General features: G+C 43.4%; 1 protein-coding gene across 2 annotated transcripts; it reads right to left on the reverse strand.

Annotated features, from left to right (window-relative positions):
- Positions 1 to 18,228: 18,228 nt before the first annotated feature.
- LOC118369905 (visual system homeobox 1-like) lies at positions 18,229 to 20,875 on the reverse strand. 2 transcript variants are annotated; one of them, XM_035754680.2, is made up of 5 exons: positions 20,448 to 20,875; positions 20,016 to 20,094; positions 19,747 to 19,870; positions 19,468 to 19,648; positions 18,229 to 19,178 (listed from the first exon to the last, which is right to left on the reverse strand). In XM_035754680.2, exons 1-5 carry the CDS (start codon positions 20,842 to 20,844, stop codon positions 18,919 to 18,921), a joined length of 1,041 nt encoding a protein of 346 aa, XP_035610573.1. In that variant the 5' UTR covers positions 20,845 to 20,875; the 3' UTR covers positions 18,229 to 18,918. The 2 variants fall into 2 exon arrangements, with proteins under 2 accessions (XP_035610573.1, XP_052354220.1); XM_052498260.1 differs by having other exon boundaries at positions 19,456 to 19,648.
- Positions 20,876 to 26,353: the final 5,478 nt, after the last annotated feature.

Genomic DNA, 26,353 nt, shown 5'->3' on the forward strand with positions numbered 1-26,353 from the left:
CAGACAGAATCTCTTCCCACAAGTCTCATAGCTGAATGCGTTCTCCTCCTTGTGTGTATCTAGATGTCTGTTCAGATGGGCAGCATAACCAAAACCAAAGTTTTTATGCTGCGCTGAGTGTGCTGGTGTCATTTGAGGGAATGGACTTTGGCAAAACCTTTTACACATACAGTTGAAGTCAGAAGTTTACATACACTTAGGTTGGAGTCATTAAAACTAGTTTTTCAACCACTCCACAATTGTCTTGCTAACAAACTATACTTTTGGCAAGTCAGTTAGGACATCTACTTTGTGCATGACACAAGTCATTTTTCCAACAATTTTTTACAATATTATTTCACTTATAATTCACTGTATCACAATTCCAGTGGATCAGAAGTTTACAGACTGTATCTTTAAACAGCTTGGAAAAATTCCAGAAAATTATGTAATGGCTTTAGAAGCTTCTGATAGGCTAATTGATATAATTTGAGTCAATTGGAGGTGTACCTGTGGATGTATTTCAAGACCTACCTTCAAACTCAGTGCATCATTGCTTGATGTCATGGGGAAATCAAAAGAAATCAGCCAAGACCTCAGGACAAAAATTGTAGACCTCCACAAGTCTGGTTGGGAGCAATTTCCAAACGCCTGAAGGTACCACTTTCATCTGTACAAAGGATAGTACGCAAGTATAAACACCATGGGACCACGCTGCTGTCATACCGCTCAGGAAGGAGATGCGTTCTGTCTCCTAGAGATGAACATACTTTGGTGCGAAAAGTGCAAATCAATCCCAGAACAACAGAAAAGGACCTTGTGAAGATGCTGGAGGAAACAGGTACAAACGTATCTATATCCACAGTAAAACGAGTCCCACATTGACATAACCTGAAAGGCCGCTCAGCAAGGAAGAAGCCACCGCTCCCAAACCACCATAAAAAAAGCCAGACTACGGTTTGCAACTGCACATGGGGACAAAGATTGTACTTTTTGGAGAAACTTCCTCGGGTCTGATGAAACAAAAATAGAACTGTTTGGCCATAATGACCATCATTACCCCGTGAAGCACGGGGTTGGCAGCATCATGTTGTGGGTGTGCTTTGCTGCAGGAGGGCCTGGTGTACTTCACAAAATAGATGGTATCATGAGGGAAAAAAATTATGTGGATATATTGAAGCAACATCTCAAGACTTCAGTCAGGAAGTTAAAGCTTGGTTGAAAATGGGTCTTCCAAATGGACAGTGACCCCAAGCATACTTCCAAAGTTGTGGCAAAATGGCTTAAGGACAACTAAGTCAAGGTATTGGAGTGGCCATCACAAAGCCCTGACCTCAATCCTATAGAAAATGTGTGGGCAGAACTGAAAAAGTGTGTGCGAGCAAGGAGGCCTACAAACCTGACTCGGTTACACCAGCTCTGTCAGAAGGAATGGGCCAAAATTCACCCAACTTATTGTGGGAGGCTTGTGAAAGGCTACCTGAAATGTTTGACCCAAGTTAAACAATTGAAAGGCAATGCTACCAAATACTAATTGAGTGTATGTAAACGTCTGACGCACTGGGAATGTGATGAAAGAAATAAAAGCTGAAATAAATCATTCTCTCTGCTATTATTCATTACACATTCTTAAAATAAAGTGGTGTTCCTAACTGACCTAAGACAGGGAATGTTTACTCGGATTAAGCGTCAGGAGTTGTGAAAAACTGAATTTAAATGTATTTGGCTAAGGTGTATGTAAACTTCTGACTTCAACTGTGTATTACATTGGCACACAGTCTCTCTTGTGTGATTGATATTGTGTCTGGCGCAATGGCGCTTTAGACAAAACCTGTACCACAGTAACCACAGACGAATGATTTGGCCTTAAATAGGTGTACTATTCACTGAAGATTCCTGAGATCAGCCTGGGCCGAAAAAAATGCATTCCACAAAGTTAGCATGAATGCCGTTTATTTTGTGTTGACTGTCGTCTTGCTTCTGCACTTTTTGCTCTGCTCTACGGTATCACTATCCTTGTCTTTGGTGTCTGAGGTTGGGCCTGGGGAGGGCAGCAGTGTGTCTGGTTTCTCCAGGCTCTCTGTAGGGGTGAGCTGAGATGTTGATCCCTTTTCATTGTGCTGAGGCTCATTGACCTTCTCTCCTCCATACGAACTGGAGCAAAAACATGAGCAATCATAACGTAATAGCATTTCACTGTTCAAAATGTTTGACTTTTCTTTGGTATGAAAGACAATATTTTGAATAAATCTGTATTCATAAGTCATTCTCCATCATTAGGATTCTCCACATTTTGACCTGAGATCCACGCCAGTCCTCATTTATGACTGCACTCCCAAAAAACATGTTATGATCATTTCAGTCACACAGAAACACTTCACTTCAACACTTTCGGTCTTGCAAATAACATATTCTAATGAGTAGCTCGTGCATGAACTGACCCCACTAATCAGAATGAAGGTCTGGTAGTCCTCTCCACGGCTCCAAATATTTTGTTCCTTAACTGAAACAGAGGGAGAGATGGATTGAATGAAAACCAGTAAAAGCTAGGCTTCGCCTGTAGAATAATCTCGTATTGTTAATAGTATGGAAGTGTATAGTCAACCGGCAGCAGGAACATTACATTTCGGCATAGGGGAAAACATTTATTAAGGTAAGGTTTAAGGTTAGGTTTAAGAATGAGGGTTAGGTTTAAGTTGTTAGGTATAGTTTCAGTGATTAAGGTTAGGATTAGGGAAAGGCATAAGAAAATAAAATGGGTTATTCGATTAGCCATCCCCGCCATTCATTTCCTGCCAGTCGAATATACACTACTGGCAAAAAATATTGAAAAGGCAGATGTAGGAGTATTTATCAGGCTAATGATTACAACTTGTAGTATCATAACAAGGTTTAATAAGTATTAGAAAGTTACATGGTTAGTGCTCATAGCTGTCAGCTTAGCTATCCCTGAGCTAGCTTATTCGTCTCAGTTCGGATGTTAACAGTTACTTCTGTTAATATGAACATTGGTAATTGTGGTCCTATAACTAAACTATGAGCTATGGAGTCAGTCCTACATTTCCCCCTTCTTTAACTAAGACCCTAAGTCAAGATAAAGTTATGGAGTCTAGCAGGTATTCTTCTTTCACGAGCTGGTCACAGCTCTGCTTGATGTTCTTTTTGTGCTCTTGCTTCTGGCATATCTCCATGAGCAACTTCTTGCCTTTGACCTTGAAAGTTCTGCTCTTGACCTTGAATATGAGCGGGTTGTGAAATGAACACCTCAGCATCCATTTCTTCTTTGGTTTTTGGTGATGGTGATAAGTTGTGTAAGCAGTGTGTTTGTTGTTGCTGGTAGCATTATCCGTGCTGGTGCTGTCTCTGTGTGAGTGGAACCCTGAAGCATGCCTCAGGCCCGTTTGATTCAGTTGGGCACATTAGCTACAGTATGTTTATGTTCTTTTTCTTGATATTTGAGTTTGGTACAGTGTTATTTTTCTCCCACTGAAGGCCTAGGTCCAATAACCATGGTTGACCACTGCCTACTACCACTGAGTAGCTAACATTTTTTGTTACAATTCAACATTTTAGTAATAGTGAAATATTTATTTGTTCTTAATATAAAGCTTTTAATCCGGGGCCAACCTACCACAACGCATCACCCAATCATTTTGCCTCAGCCTAATGCTGGGATTTAATTGTCACCTTTTAACAGAACAATAACCCAAAATGGAAGGCTAGGCTACACTGGAGGGTTACAATTAAGTTGTTGAATGTCCCTGGGTGGTCTCAGTTCTGACTTAAAACTGGGTCAAGACTTGAAGATCATTGTCCACCAATTTCACAAAACTTGAGTCATTTATCAAGAATAATGGGTGAATATTTCCCGAATCTCGTGGGCAAAGGTGGTAGAGATTTGTTTGAAAATACTTAATTGCTGCTAATGGTGCTTTCATCAAGTACTCACTCGGGGGTTTACATAGGCCTACTTATTCACACAACACTCATGTTTTTTTCACTTGATAACTGTGGAGTAAGTTGTGTACTTAGGTAAAAAAAAAATATATATATACAAATAAAATGTGGTCTCTTTTCAGACCATAACACAACAAATGTGGAAAATATGGAGGGGTTCACGTACTTATAGGGGCTTGAAAATTGAGAGGATTACTTGAGATCCATTAGGCCAGTTGTGTTTGTTAGACATCTCCACTTACATTTTGAGTATGAGGCACATCAGAAAGATAGGCCAACATCTGATGAGTCTGTGGTCTAGAATAGATAGAGCAGATGCACTGAGCATCCAAGGACCATGTGGTTGATGTGTTTCAAATCAAATCAAAGTTTATTTGTCACTCGCGCCGAATACAACAGGTAGACCTGACAGTGAAATGCTTACTTACAGGCTCTAACCAACAGTTTCAATTTCTAAGTAAAAAAAAATATTAGGTGAACAATATGTAAGTAAAAAATTTAAAACAGTAAAAAGACAGTGAAAAATAACAGTAGCGAGGCTATATACAGGAGCGAGGCTATATTTGATACCATTCCACTGATTCCACTCCAGTCATTACCACGAGCCCATCCTCCCCATTTAAGGTGCCACCAACCTCCTCAGTCCATGCAACTAGCTCACTATTAGCGAACTAGTTGTCAATCAATTTCAAACTAGCTGTCACGAGTGGCGCTCTGCGGTCGTCGTCACCGGCCTATTAGCTGCCACTGATTGTCTTTCCTCCCCCTCCTTGTATGTTTATTGGTAGCACCTGTTTATGTATGATTAGATTGTCTTTATTAGACAGCCGGCCCGCCTGGTTGTTGTGCGGGATTATTTCAGTGTAACCTTCGGCTCTGTTGTAGAGGTACGTGTTAGTGCCTGGTCGTGACTTTTCCGTTGTACATTTTTCATTCCCTGTGTTTGGGGCCATTACTATTGTGAGCACCCTGTGGTGCGTTGGTGCTATTAAAGACGCACAGCATTGCACTCTCTGTCTCCTGCGTTTGACTCCACACCCACGACACCCGGAGCATTACAGAATCCCGCACCTATCAAATTAAATGGAGTCAGCAGGAGCAGCAGCCAACCCTCTCCCATCGATGGAGGAACGGGTTCTCCACCACACCATCGTCCTCCATCGGATCGGATCCGCGATGGATCAAGTGATGGAGAGAATGGACCGATGGGAGAGGAGTGGTCTCCTCTCTCCACCTTCGGCACCCCCGGCTCCGGACTCCCCATCTCCCGACTCCAGCACCCTCCGTCTGACGCTACCGAGGGCTTATGATGGAGCGGCGGCGGGTTGCCAGGGGTTTCTGCTTCAGCTGGAGCTATACCTGGCTACCATCAGACCCACTCCCTCAGGAGCAGAGAGGGTGAGTGTCCTCATCTCCTGCCTCACGGGTCGTGCTCTGGAGTGGGCGAACGCAGTCTGGAATGGCCCAGACTCAGCGCTGGAGCACTACCCAGAGTTTTCCCGCCGCTTCCGTGACGTGTTTGATCACCCTCCAGACGGCCGAGCGGTGGGAGAACGACTTTTTCATCTCAGGCAGGAGAGGAGGAGCGCCCAGGATTACGCGCTGGAGTTCCGGACCTTGGCAGCCGGATCTGGGTGGAACGACAGGGCCCTTATGGACCACTACAGGTGTAGTCTCCGAGAGGACGTCCCCCGGGAGTTAGCATGTCGGGACACCACTCTGTCACTGGATCAGCTGATTGACATGTCCATTCGACTGGACAATCTGCTGGCTGCCCGCGGGCGTTCAGAGAGGGTCCTGTGCGTTCCACCACCCAGCCCCTCCGCTCCCATTCCGATGGAGTTGGGAGGGGCTGCGCCGAGGGGTACTGGAGGAGGAGGCCTTCTCTGCACCAACTGTGGTCGGAGAGGACACACGTCTGACCGGTGTGGGGGGGGTCCGTCTGGGAGTAGAGATGGCAGGCGGAATGCTTCTCGATCACCCCAGGTGAGTCTGCATCAAACTCACCCAGAACCCCCTGTTGGCCACATGTTTGTCTTAACCTTTTTTCTTCACTTTTTTCCCTCTTCCCAGCATAGGGCGCTAGTCGATTCAGGCACAGCTGGGAACTTTATGGATCGCGGACTCGCCCTTAAGTTATGGGTTCCGCTGGTGCCGATAGATTCTCCTTTCCCCGTGCACTCCCTAGATAGCCGGCCATTAGGGTCAGGGATGGTCAGGGAGACCACGGTCCCACTGGACATGGTGATGCAGGGGAATCATAGGGAGCGTATCAGTTTTTTTATTATTGATTCGCCTGCGTTTCCAGTGGTGCTGGGGACTCCCTGGCTGGCCCGGCACAATCCTAAAATTTCGTGGAAACAGGGGGTTCTCCAGGGGTGGTCAGAGGAGTGTTCTGGAAGGTGTTTGGGAGTTTCCATCGGTGCCACGTCGGTGGAGAGTCCAGACCAGGGTTCCACGGTGTGCATTCCCCCCGAGTATGCCGATTTGGCAATCGCTTTCAGTAAAGTGAAAGCGACTAAATTACCACCTTATCGACCGGGAAGGGATTGTACGATAGATCTCCAGGTAGACGCTGCGCTTCCCAAGAGTCACGTGTACCCACTGTCCCAGGAGTAGACGTTGGCAATGGAGACATATGTCACGGAGTCGCTGGGACAGGGGTACATTCGGCCCTCCATTTCACCCGTCTCCTCAAGTTTCTTTTTTGTGAGGAAAAAGGAGGGAGGTTTGTGTCCGTGTATTGATTATAGAGGTCTAAACGCCATCACAGTGGGGTATAGTTACCCTCTACCTCTCATCGCTACGGAGGTGGAATCATTCCACGGAGCGCAGTTCTTCACAAAACTGGATCTCAGGAGCGCGTATAGTCTGGTGCGTATTCGGAAGGGAGACGAGTGGAAAACCGCATTTAGTACCACATCAGGCCACTATGAGTACCTCGTCATGCCGTATGGGTTAAAAAATGCTCCAGACGTTTTTCAATCCTTTGTAGACGAGATTCTCAGGGACCTGTGAGGGCAGGGAGTGTTTTTTTATATCGATGACATTCTGATCTACTCGGCCACTCATACCGCGCATGTGTCTCTGGTGCACAAGGTGCTTGGTAGACTGCTGGAGCATGACCTATACGTCAAGGCTGAGAAATGCGTGTTCTCTAAACGAGCCGTCTCTTTTCTGGGATATCGCATTTCCACCTCGGGGGTAGTGATGGAGGGCGACCGCATTAGGGCCGTGCGTAATTGGCCGACTCCGACCACGGTAAAGGAGGTGCAGCGGTTTTTGGGTTTTGCCAACTACTACCGGAGGTTTATCCTGGGTTTTGGCCAGATAGCGGCTCCCATTACCTCACTGCTGAAGGGGGGCCCGGTGCGGTTGCAGTGGTCAGCAGAGGCGGACGGAGCATTCAACAAGTTGAAGGCGCTGTTCACTGATGCGCCCGTGTTGGCGCATCCGGACCCCTCTCTAGCATTCATAGTGGAGGTGGACGCGTCCGAGGCTGGGGTGGGTGCCGTGCTATCGCAGCGCTCGGGTACGCCACCAAAACTCAGCCCCTGCACTTTCTTCTCAAGGAAGCTCAGCCCAGCGGAGCGTAACTATGATGTGGGAGACCGGGAGTTGCTAGCGGTGGTTAGAGCTCTGCAGGTGTGGAGACACTGGCTTGAGGGGGCTAAGCACCCCTTTCTCATCTGGACCGACCACCAGAACCTGGAGTATATTCGGGCTGCTAGGAGACTTAACCCACGTCAGGCAAGGTGGGCCATATTCTTCACCCGGTTCCGGTTTACTTTGTCTTATAGACCGGGCTCCCAGAACGTAAAGGCTGACGCACTGTCCCGCCTTTACGACACGGAGGATGGGTCCACCGAACCTACTCCCATCCTTCCCGCCTCAAAGCTGGTAGCACCAGTGGTATGGGAGGTGGACTCAGACATCGAGTGGGCGTTACGGGCTGAACCCGCACCTCCTCAGTGTCCAGCGGTGCGAAGGTACGTGCCGCTTGGTGTTCGGGACAAGCTGATTCGGTGGACTCACGTCCTACCCTCCTCGGGTCACCCTGGGGTGACGAGGACAGTGGGGAGCCTTCAGGGGAGGTATTGGTGGCCTACTTTGGCTAAGGACGTTAAGGGTTATGTCTCCTCCTGTTCAGTGTGCGCTCAGAGTAAGGCTCCTAGGCACCTTCCTAGAGGGAAGTTAAAACCCCTCCCCGTTCCACAGCGGCCATGGTCACATCTGTCCATAGATTTCCTGACCGATCTTCCGCCGTCTCAGGGGAACACCACGGTTCTAGTGATTGTTATTCACCCATGTCTTTCGGCACTACGGGGTGCCGGAGGTCATCGTTTCTGATCGGGGCCCCCAATTCACGTCTCGGGTATGGAGAGCGTTCATGGAACGCTTGGGGGTCTCTGTCAGCCTGACCTCCGGCTATCACCCTGAGAGTAATGGGCAGGTGGAGAGAGTGAACCAGGAGGTGGGTAGGTTTCTGCGGTCGTATTGCCAGGATCGGCCAGGGGAGTGGGCACGCTACATTCCCTGGGCTGAAATGGCCCAGAACTCACTACGCCACTCCTCTACTAACGTGTCCCCTTTTCAGTGTGTGTTGGGGTACCAGCCGGTCCTGGCACCATGGCATCCGAGCCAGACCGAGGCTCCTGCGGTGGAGGAATGGGTACAGCACTCCAAGGAGACCTGGAGGGCCGTCCAGGAATCTCTACAACAAGCGAGTGGACGGCAGAAGAGGAGTGCTGACCGCCACCGCAGTGAGGCCCCCGTGTTTGTACCGGGGGACAGGGTCTGGCTCTCGACCCGAAACCTACCTCTCCGCTTGCCCTGCCGGAAGCTGGGTCCGCAGTGTGTAGGGCCCTTTAAAGTCCTGAGGAGAATAAACGAGGTGTGTTATCGATTACAACTCCCTTCCTTTTATCGTATTAACCCCTCGTTTCATGTGTCTCTCCTCAAGCCGGTGGTAGCTGGTCCCCTGCAGGACAGTGAGGTGCCGGAGGTCCCCCCCCCCCTCTGGACATCGAGGGGTCCCCGGCGTACACGATCCGGGCCATTCTGGACTCAAGACGCCGGGTGAGGGGCCTGTAGTACCTCGTGGACTGGGAGGGGTACGGCCCGGAGGAGAGGTGCTGGGTACCGGTGGGGGACATCTTGGATCCATCCATGTTGAGGGATTTCCATCGCCTCCATCCGGATCGCCCTGCACCTCGTCCTCCGGGGCGACCTCGAGGCCGGTGTCGGCGCGCTGCGGGAGCCGCGCGTCAGGGGGGGGTACTGTCACGAGTGGCGCTCGGCGGTCGTCGTCACCGGCCTATTAGCTGCCACTGATTGTCTTTCCTCCCCCTCCTTGTATGATTATTGGTAGCACCTGTTTATGTATGATTAGTTTGTCTTTATTAGACAGCCGGCCCGCCTGGTTGTTGTGTGGGATTATTTCAGTGTAACCTTCGGCTCTGTTGTAGAGGTACGTGTTAGTGCCTGGTCGTGACTTTTCCGTTGTACATTTTTCATTCCCTGTGTTTGGGGCCATTACTATTGTGAGCACCCTGTGGTGCGTTGGTGCTATTAAAGACGCACAGCATTGCACTCTCTGTCTCCTGCGTTTGACTCCACACCCACGACACCCGGAGCATTACACTAGCTTCTAAAATAAATAAACACACCCAATACCATGTGTAAGCAGATAAGCAGATTTCCTGCCAGTTGCCATCCAAATGATGAAAATTATTAGGAAGTTAGCTAGTTTGCCAGTTGTCAGCTCATCATTATTAATAACTCTAGCCAGTGTTCTTATTCAGGGTTCAGTCTGCAATATTTATTGATTTTCACGGGTCATTTAAGGTTGTCATGTCACGGGAGCAAACTGTTGCACATGTAAATTAAACGATGTTAAACTACCCAACACACTAGTGGCGGCTGGTGGGTGGAGCTATAGGAGGACGGGCATATTGTAATGGTGGGAACGGAATAAATGGAATGTTATCAAACACATCAAACATATGGAAGCCACATGTTTGACTCAGTGAGCCCCTCCCACCAGCCTCCACTGCAACACACATAGGCTTAAAATAGTGCAATCTGCAGAGAAAACTCTGGACAGTCTTGCCCCATCACCCAAAATGTTGATGGCGATCTCATGGACTATCATTAATTGCATCCTTGGCTACATGTACTCAAAAGTGGTTATATTTCTGTTGCCCCATCCCTCAGCTTTATTTAGTGTCTACAGGCGAGAGCTCTGTGTGTGTGTGTGTGTGTGTGTGTGTGTGTGTGTGTGTGTGTGTGTGTGTGTGTGTGTGTGGGGGGGGGGGGCACCTGAGCCCTCGCCTAGGACCCCTCGGACCCCCCGCCAAGGACTACAACATGTGTTCAGTCAGTCTTACACTATGGCTTCAACAAAGGCCACCAGTACCATGTGCTCTTTTTCCATCTCACCCAGCTCAACAAGAAAACTGTTCAAGAGGACCTTGATCATTCTGGCAAATCCCTTCAGGGAGAACATTTCTCTTTTTTATTCTTGTCATTTTTTTTGCTGTTGACTTTGCTGGTGAACAGCCGCCTACTCATTGGTAGCCGTCCTACACATTGTTTCTGTGGTCTGTGGTCTTTTACAATACTTTGTTATAGCCTTCTCTGTGCTGTAGTCCTATTAATTTCTGCCCAGATGTACTGGGATTTTCGGTGGATGGTGCAATGCACATCAGGTTCATTTTTGGTTCTGAATGAAAGTTGAAAAGACATAATTTAAAGACGTTGAAAATACCTCTTTTTGCGTAAGCATTATATCACAATAATAATTATTAAATCAATTTAATATGGGAAAGAGGAGCCACCTGAAGATTCCAGCATATAATAATTATTATAGCTCCCATCTGTCACATGCACTTATGTTAGCTTGTCGAAAGCTTTAAAACTGGCAGAGATTATGTTCAAAGTAGTCCAACCTATAGAACAGGGGTCAGCAACAGGGGGTCCGCGGTGGTCGTCGAGTAATTAAAAACATTATAAGAATGGATTTTTGGGGAATTTTAGTTTTTGGTCAAACAAGACTGTAAAATCACCAGTCAATTTAATTTAGGAAGCCTGTTCCCAAGTATTCACACAAATCAAATGAAGAGACCTATGTGATTTGTAGCTCAGCGTAATCAAGGTATGAAATCATTGTTCATTTCAAACACTATCTCTTTTTGGAGAAATTATTATAATTATTATCCAGCCCCCCACCAACCATTTACTCCAACAAACAACATCATTCGGTGGATGGATTTAGTTACATACCCATGTCATAGAATAAACCAACAGACCACTTCAACTAGAATAACATTCTCAGTAATGATTACAGAAATATTTTTTTCTTGCTATGACTGTGATATGTTGTTGTTTATCTACTTTAGTTTAATACAGTGACTGTAAGTCGCTCTGGATAAGAGCGTATGCTGAATGACCAAAATTCAAATGTAAAGCAAAGCATGCAAAGCATGCTAGGTATTATTATAATGAGCTCTTCCCCCAAACAAGTGAAAATGTGGTCAGTCTGGACCAGACCAAATCTGAACAAATCATAGACGTCTAAATTTGGTTTCACAAGTTTCAACAGCACAGCACAGTTTGGCACAGTTCAGTACAGTAGAGCACAGTAGAGCAGTGGTTCACAAACGTTTTTGGCATCGGGGACCCATTTTGTGATAGCACATTCATCAGGGCCCCCTCGTAATACATTACATGACCAAAAGTATGTGGACACCTGCTTGTCGAACATCTCATTACAAAATCATGGCATTAATATGGAGTTTGTCCCCCCTTTGCTGCTATAAAAGCCTCCACTCCCCCTTTGCTGCTACAACAGCCTACACTCTTATGGGAAAGCTTTCCACTAGATGTCGGAACATTGCTGCAGGGACTTACATCCATTCAGCCAAAAGAGCATTAGTGAAGTCGGGCACTGATGTTGGGCGATTATGCCTGGTTCGCAGTCGGAGATCCAATTAATCCTAAAGGGTGTTAGATGGGGTTGAGGTCAGGGCTCTGTGCAGAACAGTCAAGTTCTTCCACACCAATCTCAACAAACCATTTCTGTATGGACCTCGCTTTGTTCATGGGGGCATTTTCATATTGGAAGCACAGAATCGTCTAGAATGTTATTTGATGCTGTAGCGTTAAGATTTCACTTCACTGCAACTAAGGGACCTAGCCTGAACCATGAAAAACAGCCCCAGACCATTATTCCTCCTCCACCAAACTTTACAGTTGGCACTATGCATTGGGGCAGGTAGCGTTCTCCTGGCATCCACCAAACTCTGATTTGTCCGTCGGACTGATGGTCTAGTGAGTGTTGAAACCGAGGACAGACGATTTCTACACACTACGCGCTTCCGTACTCGGTGGTCCGAGCCGTTGTTGCTTCAGAGCAGCTCTAGCAGGGCAGAAATTTCACAAACTGAATTGTTGGAAAGTTTGCATCCTTTGACGGTACCACGTTCAAAGTTAATGAGCTCTTCAGTAAGGCCATTCTACTGACAATGTTTGTCTATGACACCTGTCAGCAACTGGCTGAAATAGCCAAATCCTCTAATTTGAAGGTGTGTCCACATACTTTTGTATATATAGTGTATCAGAAAACAACTTCTACTTTAAAGTGAGATTAAATTGAATACAATAAGTTTTACAATGACTTCTGCAGTGCATGGCTGGACTAACCAAGTCTCGGGCCCTGGGAAAGAACATTTTAAAATCCCCCCTCTTGGCATCAAAGAGAAATGTTTGCCGTTTTAAAGCAGAAATCAGCAGTTGAAACATAACAAAGCATTCTCCCTGCCACTGTTTCACTAGAAAGCTGAGGGATGGGGCTGGAGAAATGTAGCCACTCTCAAATTCATAAACAGAGCTATGGATGCAAGGACTGACCATCCATGATATCAAAATTTGAATTTTAACCATGGTTTGAGGCTATATAATGTTTGTATAGAAACATTGCCGTAAAACAAGCTTGTAGTTTGGGTTCTGATGGGGTATACCAGTTGAACTAAGCTCAAGAGGCATTTCTAAGTTGTCCAGGTGCCTTTTAGTTCCAGACTTGGCACTCCAGTATTGCTTGCTGCGTGGTAGCAGAGTGTACAGTCTATGGCTTGGGTGGCTGGGGTCATTGACAATTTTCCGGGCCTTCCTCAGACACCTCCTGGTATAGAGTTCCTGGATGACGGGGAAATCGCGCCTCAGTGATGTACTGGGCCGTCCTTCAAACTCTTAAGGGGGAAGAAGTGCTGTCTCTGCTTCTTCACGACTATGCTGGTGTGAGGACCATGTTAAGTCCTTGGTGATGTGGACACCGAGGAAATTGAAGCTCTCGACCCGCTCCACTACAGCCCAGTCAATGTAGATGGGGGCGTGCTCGCTCCTCGATTTCCTGTAGCCCATGATCAGCTCCTTTGTCTTGCTGACGCTGAGGGAGAGGTTGTTGATCTGGCACCACACTGCCAGCTCTCTGACCTCCTTCCTGTAGGATGTTTCATCGTCGTCGGTGATCAGGTCTACCACTGTCGTGTAATCAGCAAATGGTTTTGGAGTCGTGCGTGGCCACACAGTTGTGGGTGAACAGGGAGTACAGTAGGGGACCAACCACATACCCCTGAGGGAACCCTGTGTTGAAGGTCAGTGTAGCAGATGTGTTGTCACCTACCCTCACCACCTGGGGGAGGCCCGTCAGAAAGTCCAGGATCTAGTTACAAAGGGAGGGGACTATGGTGTTCAATGCTGAGCTGTAGTCAATGAACTGCAATTTCACATAGGTAGTCCTCTTGTCCAGGTGGGAGAGAGCAGTGTGCAGTGCAATAGAGATAGCGTTGTCTGTGGATCTGTTGGAGTGGGTCCAGGGTGTCTGTGATGATGGTGTTGATGTGTGCCATGGTCAGCCTTTCAAAGCATTTCATGGTTCCAGATGTGAGTGCTACGGGACAATAGGTTACATTTGAGTTCTTATGAACAGGGACAATGCTTGAAACATGTTGGGATTACAGACTGGGACAAGGAAATGTTGAAAATGTCCATGAAGACATTTGTCAGCTGGTCTGCATATGAACTGAGAATGTGTCCTGGTATTCCGTCTAGCCCAGTGGCCTTGCGAGTGTTATCGTATTTAGAAGTCTTACATCGGCCACGGAGAGCGAGATCACACATTCGCCCGGAACAGCAGGGGCTCTCATGCCTGGCTCAGTGTTGTTTGCCTCGAAACGAGCATAGAAGACATTCGGCTTGACTGGGAGGTTTGCGTCACTGGGCAACTCACGGCTAGGTTTCCCTTTCTAATGCGTAATACTCTGCAAACCCTTTCACATCCGATGAGTGTCGGAGCCGATGTATTATGATTCTGTCTTCGTCCTATATTGACATTTTCCATTTTTGATGGCTCGTCGGAGGTTGTAGCGGGCTTTCTTGTAAGTGTCCAAAGCATATACTGTATTGTACTGCACACTCACCTTCCACGGATCCCTTGTCCAAAATGCATTTAATTTAAGGTGCAACAACAGATTAATGCAGACCCCACTTTGAAAACCACTGCAGTAGAGTATGGTACAATAGAGTGTAGAGTGTCATATAGTGTCATTCAGTGGAGTCAAGTAGAGTACAGTACAGGAGAGTTTAATTCACTAGCTGGCCTCCGCCCAGTACCTTGCCCTGAAACTTAGGCACTGTCACTAGCCGGCTACAATCCGATACTCTACCAAGCACCTTAGAGACTGCTGCCCTATGTACATAGAGTCATTGAACACTGGTCACTTGAAGGATCCAATGCATATGTTTTATCTCAATATCAAATCATTTCTGGCAAAGAATTAAGCACCTTACTGTGATTGTTTTCAATTACAATGATCAAAAAGGAACAGAAGTAGCTTTTTAGCAAAGAGCAATTTCTCAAGCAAAAATTTTGCCATGACTGTCTGGGAGTGGTCTGAGGGGGGACTGAAAACTAGCTTTTATTGGCAGAGAGGTTTGGAACTCTCTTTCTTATTGGTCTATTAACTAATATACCAAATGGTGATGTCAAAACTCCATCCCGCCAAAACAGGCTGACATTTCAGGTGGTCTTTTCAAATATCTTTTCAACTAAAAGGGCATTACCATCATTTTCACAATTTCACAAAATTATTCCAACCTCATAGTGTGGAAAATATACAGTTGAAGTTGGAAGTTTACATACACTTAGGTTGGAGTCATTAAAACTTGTTTTTCAACCGCCTCCAAAACATTACTTGTTAACAAACTATAGTTTTGGCAATTCGGTTAGGACATCTACTTTGTGCCTCACACAAGTACTTTTTCCAACAATTGTTTCAAACTCAGTGCCTCTTTGCTTGAAATTGTAGACCTCCACAAGTCTGGTTCATCCTTGAGAGAAATTTCCAAACACTTGAAGGTACCACGTTCATCTGCACAAACAATAGTACGCAAGTATAAACACCATGGGACCACGCAGCCGTCATACCGCTCAGGAAGGAGATGCGTTCTGTCTCCTACAGATGAATGAACTTCGGTGCGAAAAGTGCAAGTCAATCCCAGAACAACAGCAAAGGACCTTGTGAAGATGCTGGAGGAAACAGGTACAAAAGTACTTATGTCCACAGTAAAACGAGTCCTATATCGACATAACCTGAAAGGCCTCTCAGCAAGGAAGAAGCCACTGCTCCAAAACCGCCATAAAAAAGCCGGACTACGGTTTACAACTGCTCATTGGCCAGATCAAGAACACCCTCCAGGAGGTAGGCGTATCTGTGTCAAAGTCAACTATCAAGAGAAGACTTCACTAGGGCAAATACAGAGGGTTTACCACAATATCTAAACCATTGGCAAGCCTCAAAAGCAGGAAGACCAGATTTCTTTTTTAAATTCCGAAGTGTTTAATACTATTTATCTGCTCAGATTCAGCCAAATGCTTCAAAACTAATTGGACGGCGCTTCACAGTGCAGCTGGACAATGACCCGAAGCATACTGCGAAAGCAACCCAATACTTTTTTTAGGCAAAGAAGTGAAATGTTCTGCAATGACCAAGTCAATCACCTGACCTGAATCCAATTGAGCATACATTTTACTTGCTGAAGGCAAAACTGAAAGCAAAACGGTCCAAGAACAAGCAGGAACTGAAGACAGCTGCAGTAAAGGCCTGGCAGAGCATCACCAGGGAAGAAACCCAGCATCTGGTGATGTCTATCGGTTCCAGACTTCAGGCAGTCATTGACCACAAAGAATTTGTAACCAATTATTAAAACTAGCAACTTAATTGATGATTATGTTAGTTTGTCAAATTACATAACATTTGACTAAACCCTTGAATTAAAGATGCAAGTCTACACTTAAAGCACATCTTTATTGTTTCCTTTCCAATCCATTGTGGTGGCGTACAGAGCCAAAATGATGCAAATTGTGTCACTGTTCAAAAACTTATGGACCTGACTGTATACAGTATATTTATATTCCAGACTCTGGTCTGGAAGCTAAATTCCTGCAATTCTATCAATTTTGCCATTGGGTTTTGTACTGTATGTTTAAATAATGTATTCTCGCTCATTCTATTTTTTTCTACTACTGTACATTGCCTTTTAGTTACACTGTTTATACGCACTGCATATTTCTTTATATACTGGATTCTTGACATAGCTCACTCTCATATATTTACTGCTATACATATCATACTTAGTATATCTTGTGTCAATTCCGGTGTATATACAGTGGGGCAAAAAAGTATTTAGTCAGCCACCAATTGTGCAAGTTCTCCCACTTAAAAAGATGAGAGAGGCCTGTAATGTTCATCATAGGTACACTTCAACTATGACAGACGAAATGAGAAAAAAAATCCAGAAAATCACATTGTAGGATTTTTAATGAATTTTGCAAATTATGGTGGAAAATAAGTATTTTGGTGGCTGACTAAAAATTATTTTTTTGAACAGTTTTGTTCAGTAGAGTAGAGTGCATGAGAGTAAAGGAGGGTATAGTACAGTACATTATACTGTACTATAAAAAATATATTTTCACATGAATTAGCCACACTCAAAAAAACACAAAACTGACCATATCCCATATCTGCTGAAATACTTTTTGTACATATTTGCACGAATTAAATGTGAGGTTGTGTTGATGTGGATGTTGAAATCATGGCCCATCCAGACCTGACCCAATTTGAACCAAACATAAACGCCTATGATTCAGATTTAATCGCCCGGACCCCACCCCCAAAAAGATGTCTGGACAGGACCAGGCGTCGGTCCGTGCTTAGTGGGAATGACCGTGACCTGCTCAACCTGGGACAGTGTGCGTTAAATAGAGCCACTGTAAGGATGCTCCCATTACCATCATAACTCTTTCAATCATCATCGTCTTCTGCTACTCTTATGCGCATACATATACAATGAGGCATCCAGGGCTGTTACGGCGCTTCAACTGAACAACCGCCGTCTGGTTTGCTTGTTAGAGGTTAAAAGGTTACACGTTTAATGTACAGGAAATATCATGTGCCTTTCAATCTTCAAAATTGGTCAGGGTGCTATTTTGTTTTTGGAATCTTTTTAATACTTTTATTGTATTCCAAAAAAAGAGAAATAACCTACATTTTCAACATTGGCAAAACATTGTGTTTTGATACCCATGTCGTGAACTAATTAGTTGTTTTTTTTAGAGTCATTTTGATTTCTGTTAAATATTTAATGTAGTCTTAACATTTTTGGTGCGAATAAGGCGGTGAGAGAACCAACTGTGTAGGCCTATCTCCATCTCTGTTTTCTTCTAAAAAAACTATGTTTTTCGGTCAACAGGAAATCTCATCTCCTGAGGGGAAAGATGCGCTGTCTCTGTGTGTGTGTGTTTGTGTGGACCATGTTAATTCCTCAGTGATGTGGACTCCGAGGAACTTGAAGCGATCGACCCGCTCCACTATACAGCCTCATCGATACACTGATTCTGGTGGTTGTCCTCTTCTGTCAGAATTTCCCAACATTCAATATTTATTTTTGACTATAAATAATAAATGGGGAAAAAGCAACAATGTGGAACTGTGTGTTAGTGATAAGTGTACCAACATAGCAACGGTAGCAGGTGTCAAAGATGTGCGCTAGAAAACATTTTAAGTGCATACGCAAAGTCTACCTTTTGGAATGTCATTTATTTCATAGAAGTTAGTTATATCAGTGTACGCTATAGTTAGTACCTTATTGCATCAGCGTAATGTGTTTTTTTAACCCATTTAAATGGTACATCAAGTGAATGAAGGTATACGAACAACTCAAAGAAAGACAGAATTAAAAAAAAAGTTTTATTTATTTGACTGTTTTCATGATATTGCTGTTCTTATTTTCGCTGTCGTTACAGTGAAATTGACCTCTGAATGCAGCATGACATTCACTATCAACACAACTAAAGTGCTTAATTTCGCCCATTGATAACGATGATCTGTGTATTTTAGTTGATGTTTTATACAAAATGCAGGCGGTGGGGCTTACACCCTAACCATCAACATTCAAAAATATGAAATAAGATGTAAGGTTGGTAATTTTCAGTAATTGTTTTCAGAGAAATGTGTTTGTGTATGTGTATTTCTGGTGGTCCTTTCTCTTCTTTCTTGAAATATTATTTCAATACCTCAAAAAAATGTAACACAAGTATAGAAAGGAATAAAACATTAAATAGTATCTTATTTAAAACCAGACAATGTTATAAAACATATGTTCAAATACAAGTATTAAGAAATAAGACAAGTACACTGTACACTCCTAAATTGATGGGACCGTTGCACATCTTTGGAAAATAACCCACAAGGCGCACACTGGTTGAATCAACGTTGTTTCCACGTCATTCAGTGAAATTACGTTGAACCAATGTGGAATAGACGTTGCCTTGACGTCTGTGCCCAGTGGGAATTGTCTTCGAGGTGAGCATCATTTCCACGCAAATGTCCGAGCTCACTGTCTGCAACGGGGATTGACGTCTATTTAGCTCTCGTCTGAATCACTGTTGGGAACGAGATCCCTCTGCGGCGACAATGATTTGAAAGTGCTCTTGTTGCTGTCCTGCTTGGAAGTGCTGGATAGGTCTATTGCCATGTCCTCACTGTCATCTACAGCACTAGCGCGGCTGGGCCAGGACATGTCGCTGTCTTTCACTTTAGTTTCCTCCGAGTAAGTTTCCGAGTGGGAAGACTCTGGCGTACCTGGGGATTTCTTTACTATCTCCATGGACTTCTTGTGCATTCCTGCGTAAAGTGATAAAAATGAAAAAAAAATAATAATAATTAGTCTCGGCGTACACGTAGCCTATAGCAAAATAAATCCATATAAGTAGAGGTTAGGCCTATTGGTAAACGAAAATGTAACATTTAGGCCTACTTCCTCGTTATTATTGTCTATGTTATGTTGTAGGCTACATCTAGGCCTATATCAAACATTGTACAGATACAAAATACATCTCAGCTATGTATTCAATGGATTAAATACATATTTGAGTCTTATATGATGAATAAAGCAAACAACCTGCTGGCTCACCTAGAAGCCAGGGAGCACAGGAGCCCATCATCCCGCTCTTGGCGGAGTTGATGATTGATTCTGGCAGAGGGATGGAGTGGCGGACCATGGCACCGTAGAGGCCATACTCTGCCATCACACTGCTGCGTCCCCAGCACTTCTCACGTTTTCTCCACTTGGCCCGACGATTCTGGAACCATACCTGAAAAAAATAGGCACAACATGTTAGATCTTCGGAAAACTTTCAAGATTAAACCATCAATATGGCCATTGTAGGCCTACATGTTTATATAGGCCTACCTGTATTCTGTCCTCAGGCAATTCTGTCTTCATTGCTAACATTTCCCTGGCATATACGTCTGGGTAATGTGCTTCATGGAATGCCTTTTCGAGCTCCTCCAGTTGATGCGATGTGAACACGGTTCTGTAAATGAGTTTTAAAAAGGTTGGAAGCATTGATAAAGCAGGCTTGCCAAAGGCATTCATTGTACTAGTTTAATGTAATAGTCTACTCAATGTTTCTATTTTTTTTCTCTGGAGCAATAAAACTGTAATCATTATGTACCAACCTGTGCCTCCTTTTCTTTCTCTTCTGTGAGTTCCCTGAGTTTTTCGAATCGTTTCGATCACCAGAGAGACACTCATCATCTGAAAAGAAAAAGGAAAACATATATTAGAGACAAAATAATCTATTCAAAATCAAACGAATAAACGTTAAATGAAAATTGTGCTGAACATGTTTTATACATTGAGAACTTATACATGCTATATAGACTAATTGAATATCATTATATGTATCAAAAGTTATACGTTGTAATGTTATCCAAAATAACAGCTCCCATATTAGTCTCGCGCTAAATCAACCTTGAACGCAATCAAATTTGAAATAAATTGAGCAACATGAAGAAGTGGCTGTTTCAGCACCCCCTGAGAATAAATGCAAAGTGGACCGCTTCCCTAAAGCATTAACTTTAAAGTCAACTATTTGAAGTGAGCTGTACCAGAGTATGGGTCTCTTTGTTGCTCCAAGTTCTGCATGAAATGACTCTCGGTCCTGGACTGAAGGAGGGGTATGTGACTCGGTAGGAAGCAGGGGGCTCCCGCAGGTTGCTGAGCCGCCAAACTGCACAGAAACCCTAGACCAAGCGGCAAGGATCCTCCAGCGAAAGGGAATCCCATCCCAGTGCTCTGAATATCCCCGTTACCTCCTACTCCATGAGGTCCGGATGGGCGAGGCTGGAGATCCGTTTCAAGACCCAGTAGGTCCGTGATGGCAAAGCCTTTAGACCTAAACCCAGATCCATGAAGTCGTGACTTATCGATCCCAAATGATGGAGCCAGCATCTTGACTTTGGGCTTTTCATCCGAGCCATCATCTCTTCCTGTCATGGTTGTCATTGTAAAGCGCTACTTTCTCTTTCTCCTGTAGCTCGGGGTGATGAGGCGGGAGATGACAAACGGCAGGACAATTTATCCCTGTGTCATATCCAGGGATAACCTCTAGTGACCAATCAGAGCAAAAGGCACCCGTCAAACCGAAAGGAGGCGTTTCCCTTTTTCAATCCCAAAGGATTAATTGCCACCAATTTCCCATCAAATCCGATAAGGATTTTCTCCTCTGTCCCCTCTATCCGAATTGGTCCTAAGTGTTTTTCTCTGATGGCAAATGTCACTTATATAGCCAGGGCTGCAGGCCAAACCATAATGAATGCTTTACAACTTTCAAAATAATATTTTGAAGGAATACAGGCCATGTGACATTTTGCAATTATCAACCAAAACTGAAATAGTTTTTTTAGCAATCAAACGTTTATCTCAATCTGAGGTTGTTGGGCTATGGTCATTGCTCAGTGATGCTTCAATGTCATTGTTGTATTATTTGTAAATGACGAAACATATTATATCCCAACGAAAATCTTTGTTTGCCCATGTAGTGAAAATTAGAGAATAGCTTGTTGATTTGGGACTAGCCTATTTAGCGTGACAGCCTATAGCCAAACTGGAAATAGGTTTAAAACGCAAAAAGATTAACATTTGAAAATAAGTTTAAATCGTTGGTTTATTATAATCGCTCTGGGATTTAATAAATTGCATGTTAAATTCATTTTGGCAAATAATATTATATAATAGGCTATAGCAAACTAATGATGCAACCTGCAGAATATAGAACATTTAAATAGCCATTTAAATAGCCTGGAAACGTGGCCTGGCGATGTCAGTTGTTAATGCATAATCACGATACTTTTTTATGTTTCCCACGATATAAATATTGTTTTCTAATGTTCTTTGCACTACAAAGTTTTTTTAGGCTAGGCCTGTGGCTAACTGAAAAATATGAACAAAGAAAGTCCATCATATGCTTCCACATCACATCTTGCATTCAAATTACTTTTACAAACGACAGTTTACCACATCTGATTCAATATTTATAACTGATTTCGACTCTTTCCACTCTAGTCTATTAGACACTCCTGATGAATAAAAAGGAAAAGCATTCATTTCATATTCAAGAAAGGTCCAAATCTCCCTGACAACATGTTATCTGGATTAACAAAGCATATTTTTCGTTTGGGTAATTGGCCTTTGAATTACAGGGTTGAAAATTCAACACAAGGTCTGTAGACCAACGTTTTTCTCTATTTAAATTGATTTTAGAAGTAGGGAATTATTTACGAAAAGTACAAGTGTGTCTATTGGTCCGCAACTGTATTTGTCCCTTGCAGTATAGCCGAAAATATTTTGCTCTCAGGGTCTTTATTGACCTAGCCCATAAATTGTCAGAAATGTGTGTGTGGTTGTCCTATTGCCAGCAGCAAACGAGGCTCCGATCTTAATAGTATTTCATATTCATCATGATGACGTGGATGACACATGTCCCTCTAAATGCACTTTCACTAGACCACAGCAAACTAACGTGGAGAAAATCTCCCGGTGTAATTAGAGTTCGTAATCCGGCCCTTCACCAAATTTCCTGTCTGTACAGATATTAGGATAAACCCGTAATTGGTTTGACGTAGACGCAGAATCAGCTTTATTTTGTAGGCTAGATAAAGTTAATAACGAGGTCTCGGGAGAAAATGAAGCTCCTTGTGTAAAAGTAAATCTGGACATTAAAACCAAATGATGGTAATCCCAAGGGATTGAACGGAGGGGGTGTGTTGCTGCCTGCAGGTACTTTGTAAAAAGAACGGAGTGGCAGCGGATGCCACTTTTCATGGACCTTTATTCATGACCTCTTAAGATCCAGACGCTTCTGCGCATGTGCGGGATTCTCTACTCCTAGGGACGATAACGAAGAAGGAAATTGACGCCATTCCTACACACTTCTCAGTAGTTTGTATTCAGATTTACCTTATGGAGGCGCACAATGAGGTTTAGTGTGATTCCTTTGTATACACTGAATACATGCAATTAAACCACAGAAAACACCCACTGGGTCGCCTACCAATTTGATCAGGGAGTATTTGTTCAATTCGTTTTACTATTCATTTCTCTCAAGCAACCCTTTTAAAATGGTGTACCTTTCATTTGAATTTGATCGGCACAATACTTGAACGTAGACTATACAGAATGCGCTCAGAATATACAAAGATAGCCATGGGTAGATTTAAAAAAGAACACTCACGGTATGGCGTAGCGGTCAAAGTCACTGCATCTCGGTGCAAGAAGTGTCACTGTAATCACTGGTTCGAATCCATGATGCATCACATTCGGCTGTGATTGGGAGTTCCGTAGGGCGGCGCACAATTGGCCCAGCGTCGTTCAAGGTTTGGCCGGGGTAGTCCGTCATTGTAAATAATAATTTGTTCTTAACTGACTGGCTTAGTTAAATATAAATAAATAAAGATTTTAGTCATTATTTATGTTAAGGGAATAATCGTGAATCCTATCCTAATAGAGCCTTTACTCACAATCGGGAAAAAAAGTGGTTTGATTCATTCTGAATGTTGTCACATTCCGGTCATCAATGGTAAGGTTGGAAGTAGTGTAGACTACAATATAATTATAATATGGAGAATAGTATATAATAGTATGATATAATAAAAATATACCCTAATTGCCCATACTGATCGTGGAACTGTGTGATGGCTAGTGCTAGTCAAATTCAAAGTAACGGTTTGAGCAACCACATGGATGTGACCGCGTTTACAGAGTAAATAAATAAAGGTAGCTAAGTCAAAATATATAGTCTTAATGGAATGCAATGAATGTAGGGAAAGGAATGAACACTAAATTGGCAGTTAAATATATGTGGTTATTACTTAGGGTCGTTCTCCTGCCATATGACTCGTTCACATTAATCTCCAGCCATCATCAGGTAAAATATATATAAAACAATAACCTATATTTACAATCCCCTTATCGAAACGGATTACTCAGTTACCTAACTCTTATCAATAGCTCTTATCAATTTATAAATAACATCGCGTGGAGAATGCTGTTATTTCTATAGGAGAAAATACAGTAGATGTTTTTTCCATTTGGAACCGGCCGGTTCGCTCGACCTTATTCATGGTTTCCTGTTATGTAAAGGTGATGGACATATTAGGGAATTAAGTTAAGGTTAGAATATTTCATATCTGTAGACACACCTCCATTTATTTTGATCTCCACCCCCAAACGCATACATTGCTGGCACTGGCCCTGCTTGAATTCAAGGTCAGAATACTCATAGAGAGAAAAGTGCATGTTCAGGGAATAACGACAACAGGTTACTCTGGCAAATGGTGCTCGTTTAATAAAGTTAGATCATCCCCGTCTGCCCTGTGACTTTTCATTTAAGGAGGTGGTATGGAGTCGGTCTCTGATTTTAAAAATGAATGAGAGAAATCTTCTTAACCAAATGCATTAAATTAGTTGAATCTATCACTTGAATACAGAGCCATGTGAAATATGCTTTTAGGACACATATCCATCAAAGAGCATGTGATATGTGTTTTTCACACGGGTTTAGAGCGATATGGTCGTAAATAGCTAATAGTTTATGGGAAATCGTGGGATTCTAACATGATAGGCTCAGTTATTGGACATAATAAGTGGACCATCCTAACATTGAACTATCCGAATTTAAAATGATATAAAATAGTAAAAGATTATTCAGGATAATCCACAGTTAACATCAGATAAGTGTTTTCAATGTCAATTATAAGAGGTAAGTAACATGAATTATCCCTCATCCCTTAAAATAAAATATAAATTGAATAAATCATCACCATTACCATCATTAATCTCCTCAACGAGTCAATGCATTAGACTAGAGGGCATGCAGTAACAATTATTAGGCTTACAGCATTGACAATAACTAAGACTCTATACAGGCCCGTTTACCCAGACTCATACACCAGCGCCAGCATTAGTAGGCTACCAGGCGTTGTATTCAATTTGTTTCACCCGTTTCTATACCCACATAGCATGATATTTAATGAGTTAATGTGTGGGTAAATTGAGGAAAATGAGATAAACACAACATCCTCTCTAATTTGATGGAAATAATTCCCTTAAAATAGGCAGAAAAAAACGCCCATTTTATTCTTAAACGAGTGCTTGCAGTGAATTGAGTGGAGGGAGGAAAAAACATTATTTTTAAGGGCCAGATTACAAGGCTGTTTCATGGTGTAATCAAATGGGATTATCTGGGATGAAAATAAAGGTTAAATATATATTTTTAAATTAATAATAATCATAGTAAATGTTTCTCTGCTCATTATTTTCCAGAGAATATTTCAGGGCGATTCTCCACCACCAAGATTATTAATCTCTTAAAGAGCACATCAAAAAATCGCTTTTTGCTCTAATTTATTGTGTCTAACCCTGTTGTGTCTAACCCTGGAACATGGGGGTTGTTTGACTAATAGATGGGCCACGTGCCCTACATCTGCATAGGATCCAGCCACGAGGGAATCCCAGCACCAAAGATGGTTTAGTATGCATTTAGTTGAGAAACTCTGTGAGAGCACTTTGAAGTGTTGACAGGTGTCATTTTAATGCCCCATCCATGCCCTATCCATGCCCCATCCATGCCCCATCCATGCCCCATCCATGCCCCATCCATGCCCCAACCATGCCCCATCCATGCCCCATCCATGCCCCAACCAAATGCTCACTAAACACAGGAAGAAAAAAAAACTTTAAATCTCAAGTGATTTTATGGTTGATGTGATTTATTTTATTCGTGGCTTAATGATGTGTACCCATTGATTGTCTCATGCTCTTAATTCAGCTGTTGTAACTCATCAGAACCCAAAATATAAGCTTGTTTGACTCCAATGTTTGTAAGCAATGTAAACATAAACAAACAATGTATAGCCTCAAAACATGGTCAAAACTATAATTTTTATATCCTGCATGGTCAGTCATTGCACCCATAGCTCTGTTTATGAATATGAGAATTGCTACATTTATCTAGCCCTTATCCCTCAGCGTTTTACAAAAAAAGGGTCCACTTTGTTATTGTTTAAACTGCAAATGGCCACTTTAATAAAGTAGGGCAACCCGCAAACTGCCTGCCAACAGCGTAAAATCATAACACAAATGATGTAATTTCACCAAAAAAGGCCAGATTGGACCAAAAAAAAACTATTGTTCAGAGTAACTATTACTACACTGAGCAGTGCTGTGCCGTAGGCTACTTCACTGGCCTGGTTACACATTACATCTGGTTACACATTTGAGCACTAGTTGCTCGTACTGTGCTGGAAAGGACAATGTAAAAAGAAAATATCCAAGCCAGCACAATACGGTTCAGGTCAGCATCATAGTTTGAAAATGGTATGCGGATGTTCTCACATGAGGTCATCAGATAGGAGCCGAGATTCCTCAGAGTTAAACTCTTGATCACAAACAGTCTTCTTCCTTACCGACCCACGGTACTCTACACAAGGCATACTGGGCAGATGGGCAAATCCTC

The sequence above is a fragment of the Oncorhynchus keta genome, chromosome 36 (genome assembly GCF_023373465.1).
Source record: "Oncorhynchus keta strain PuntledgeMale-10-30-2019 chromosome 36, Oket_V2, whole genome shotgun sequence".
In the NCBI taxonomy this organism is placed as follows: domain Eukaryota; kingdom Metazoa; phylum Chordata; class Actinopteri; order Salmoniformes; family Salmonidae; genus Oncorhynchus; species Oncorhynchus keta.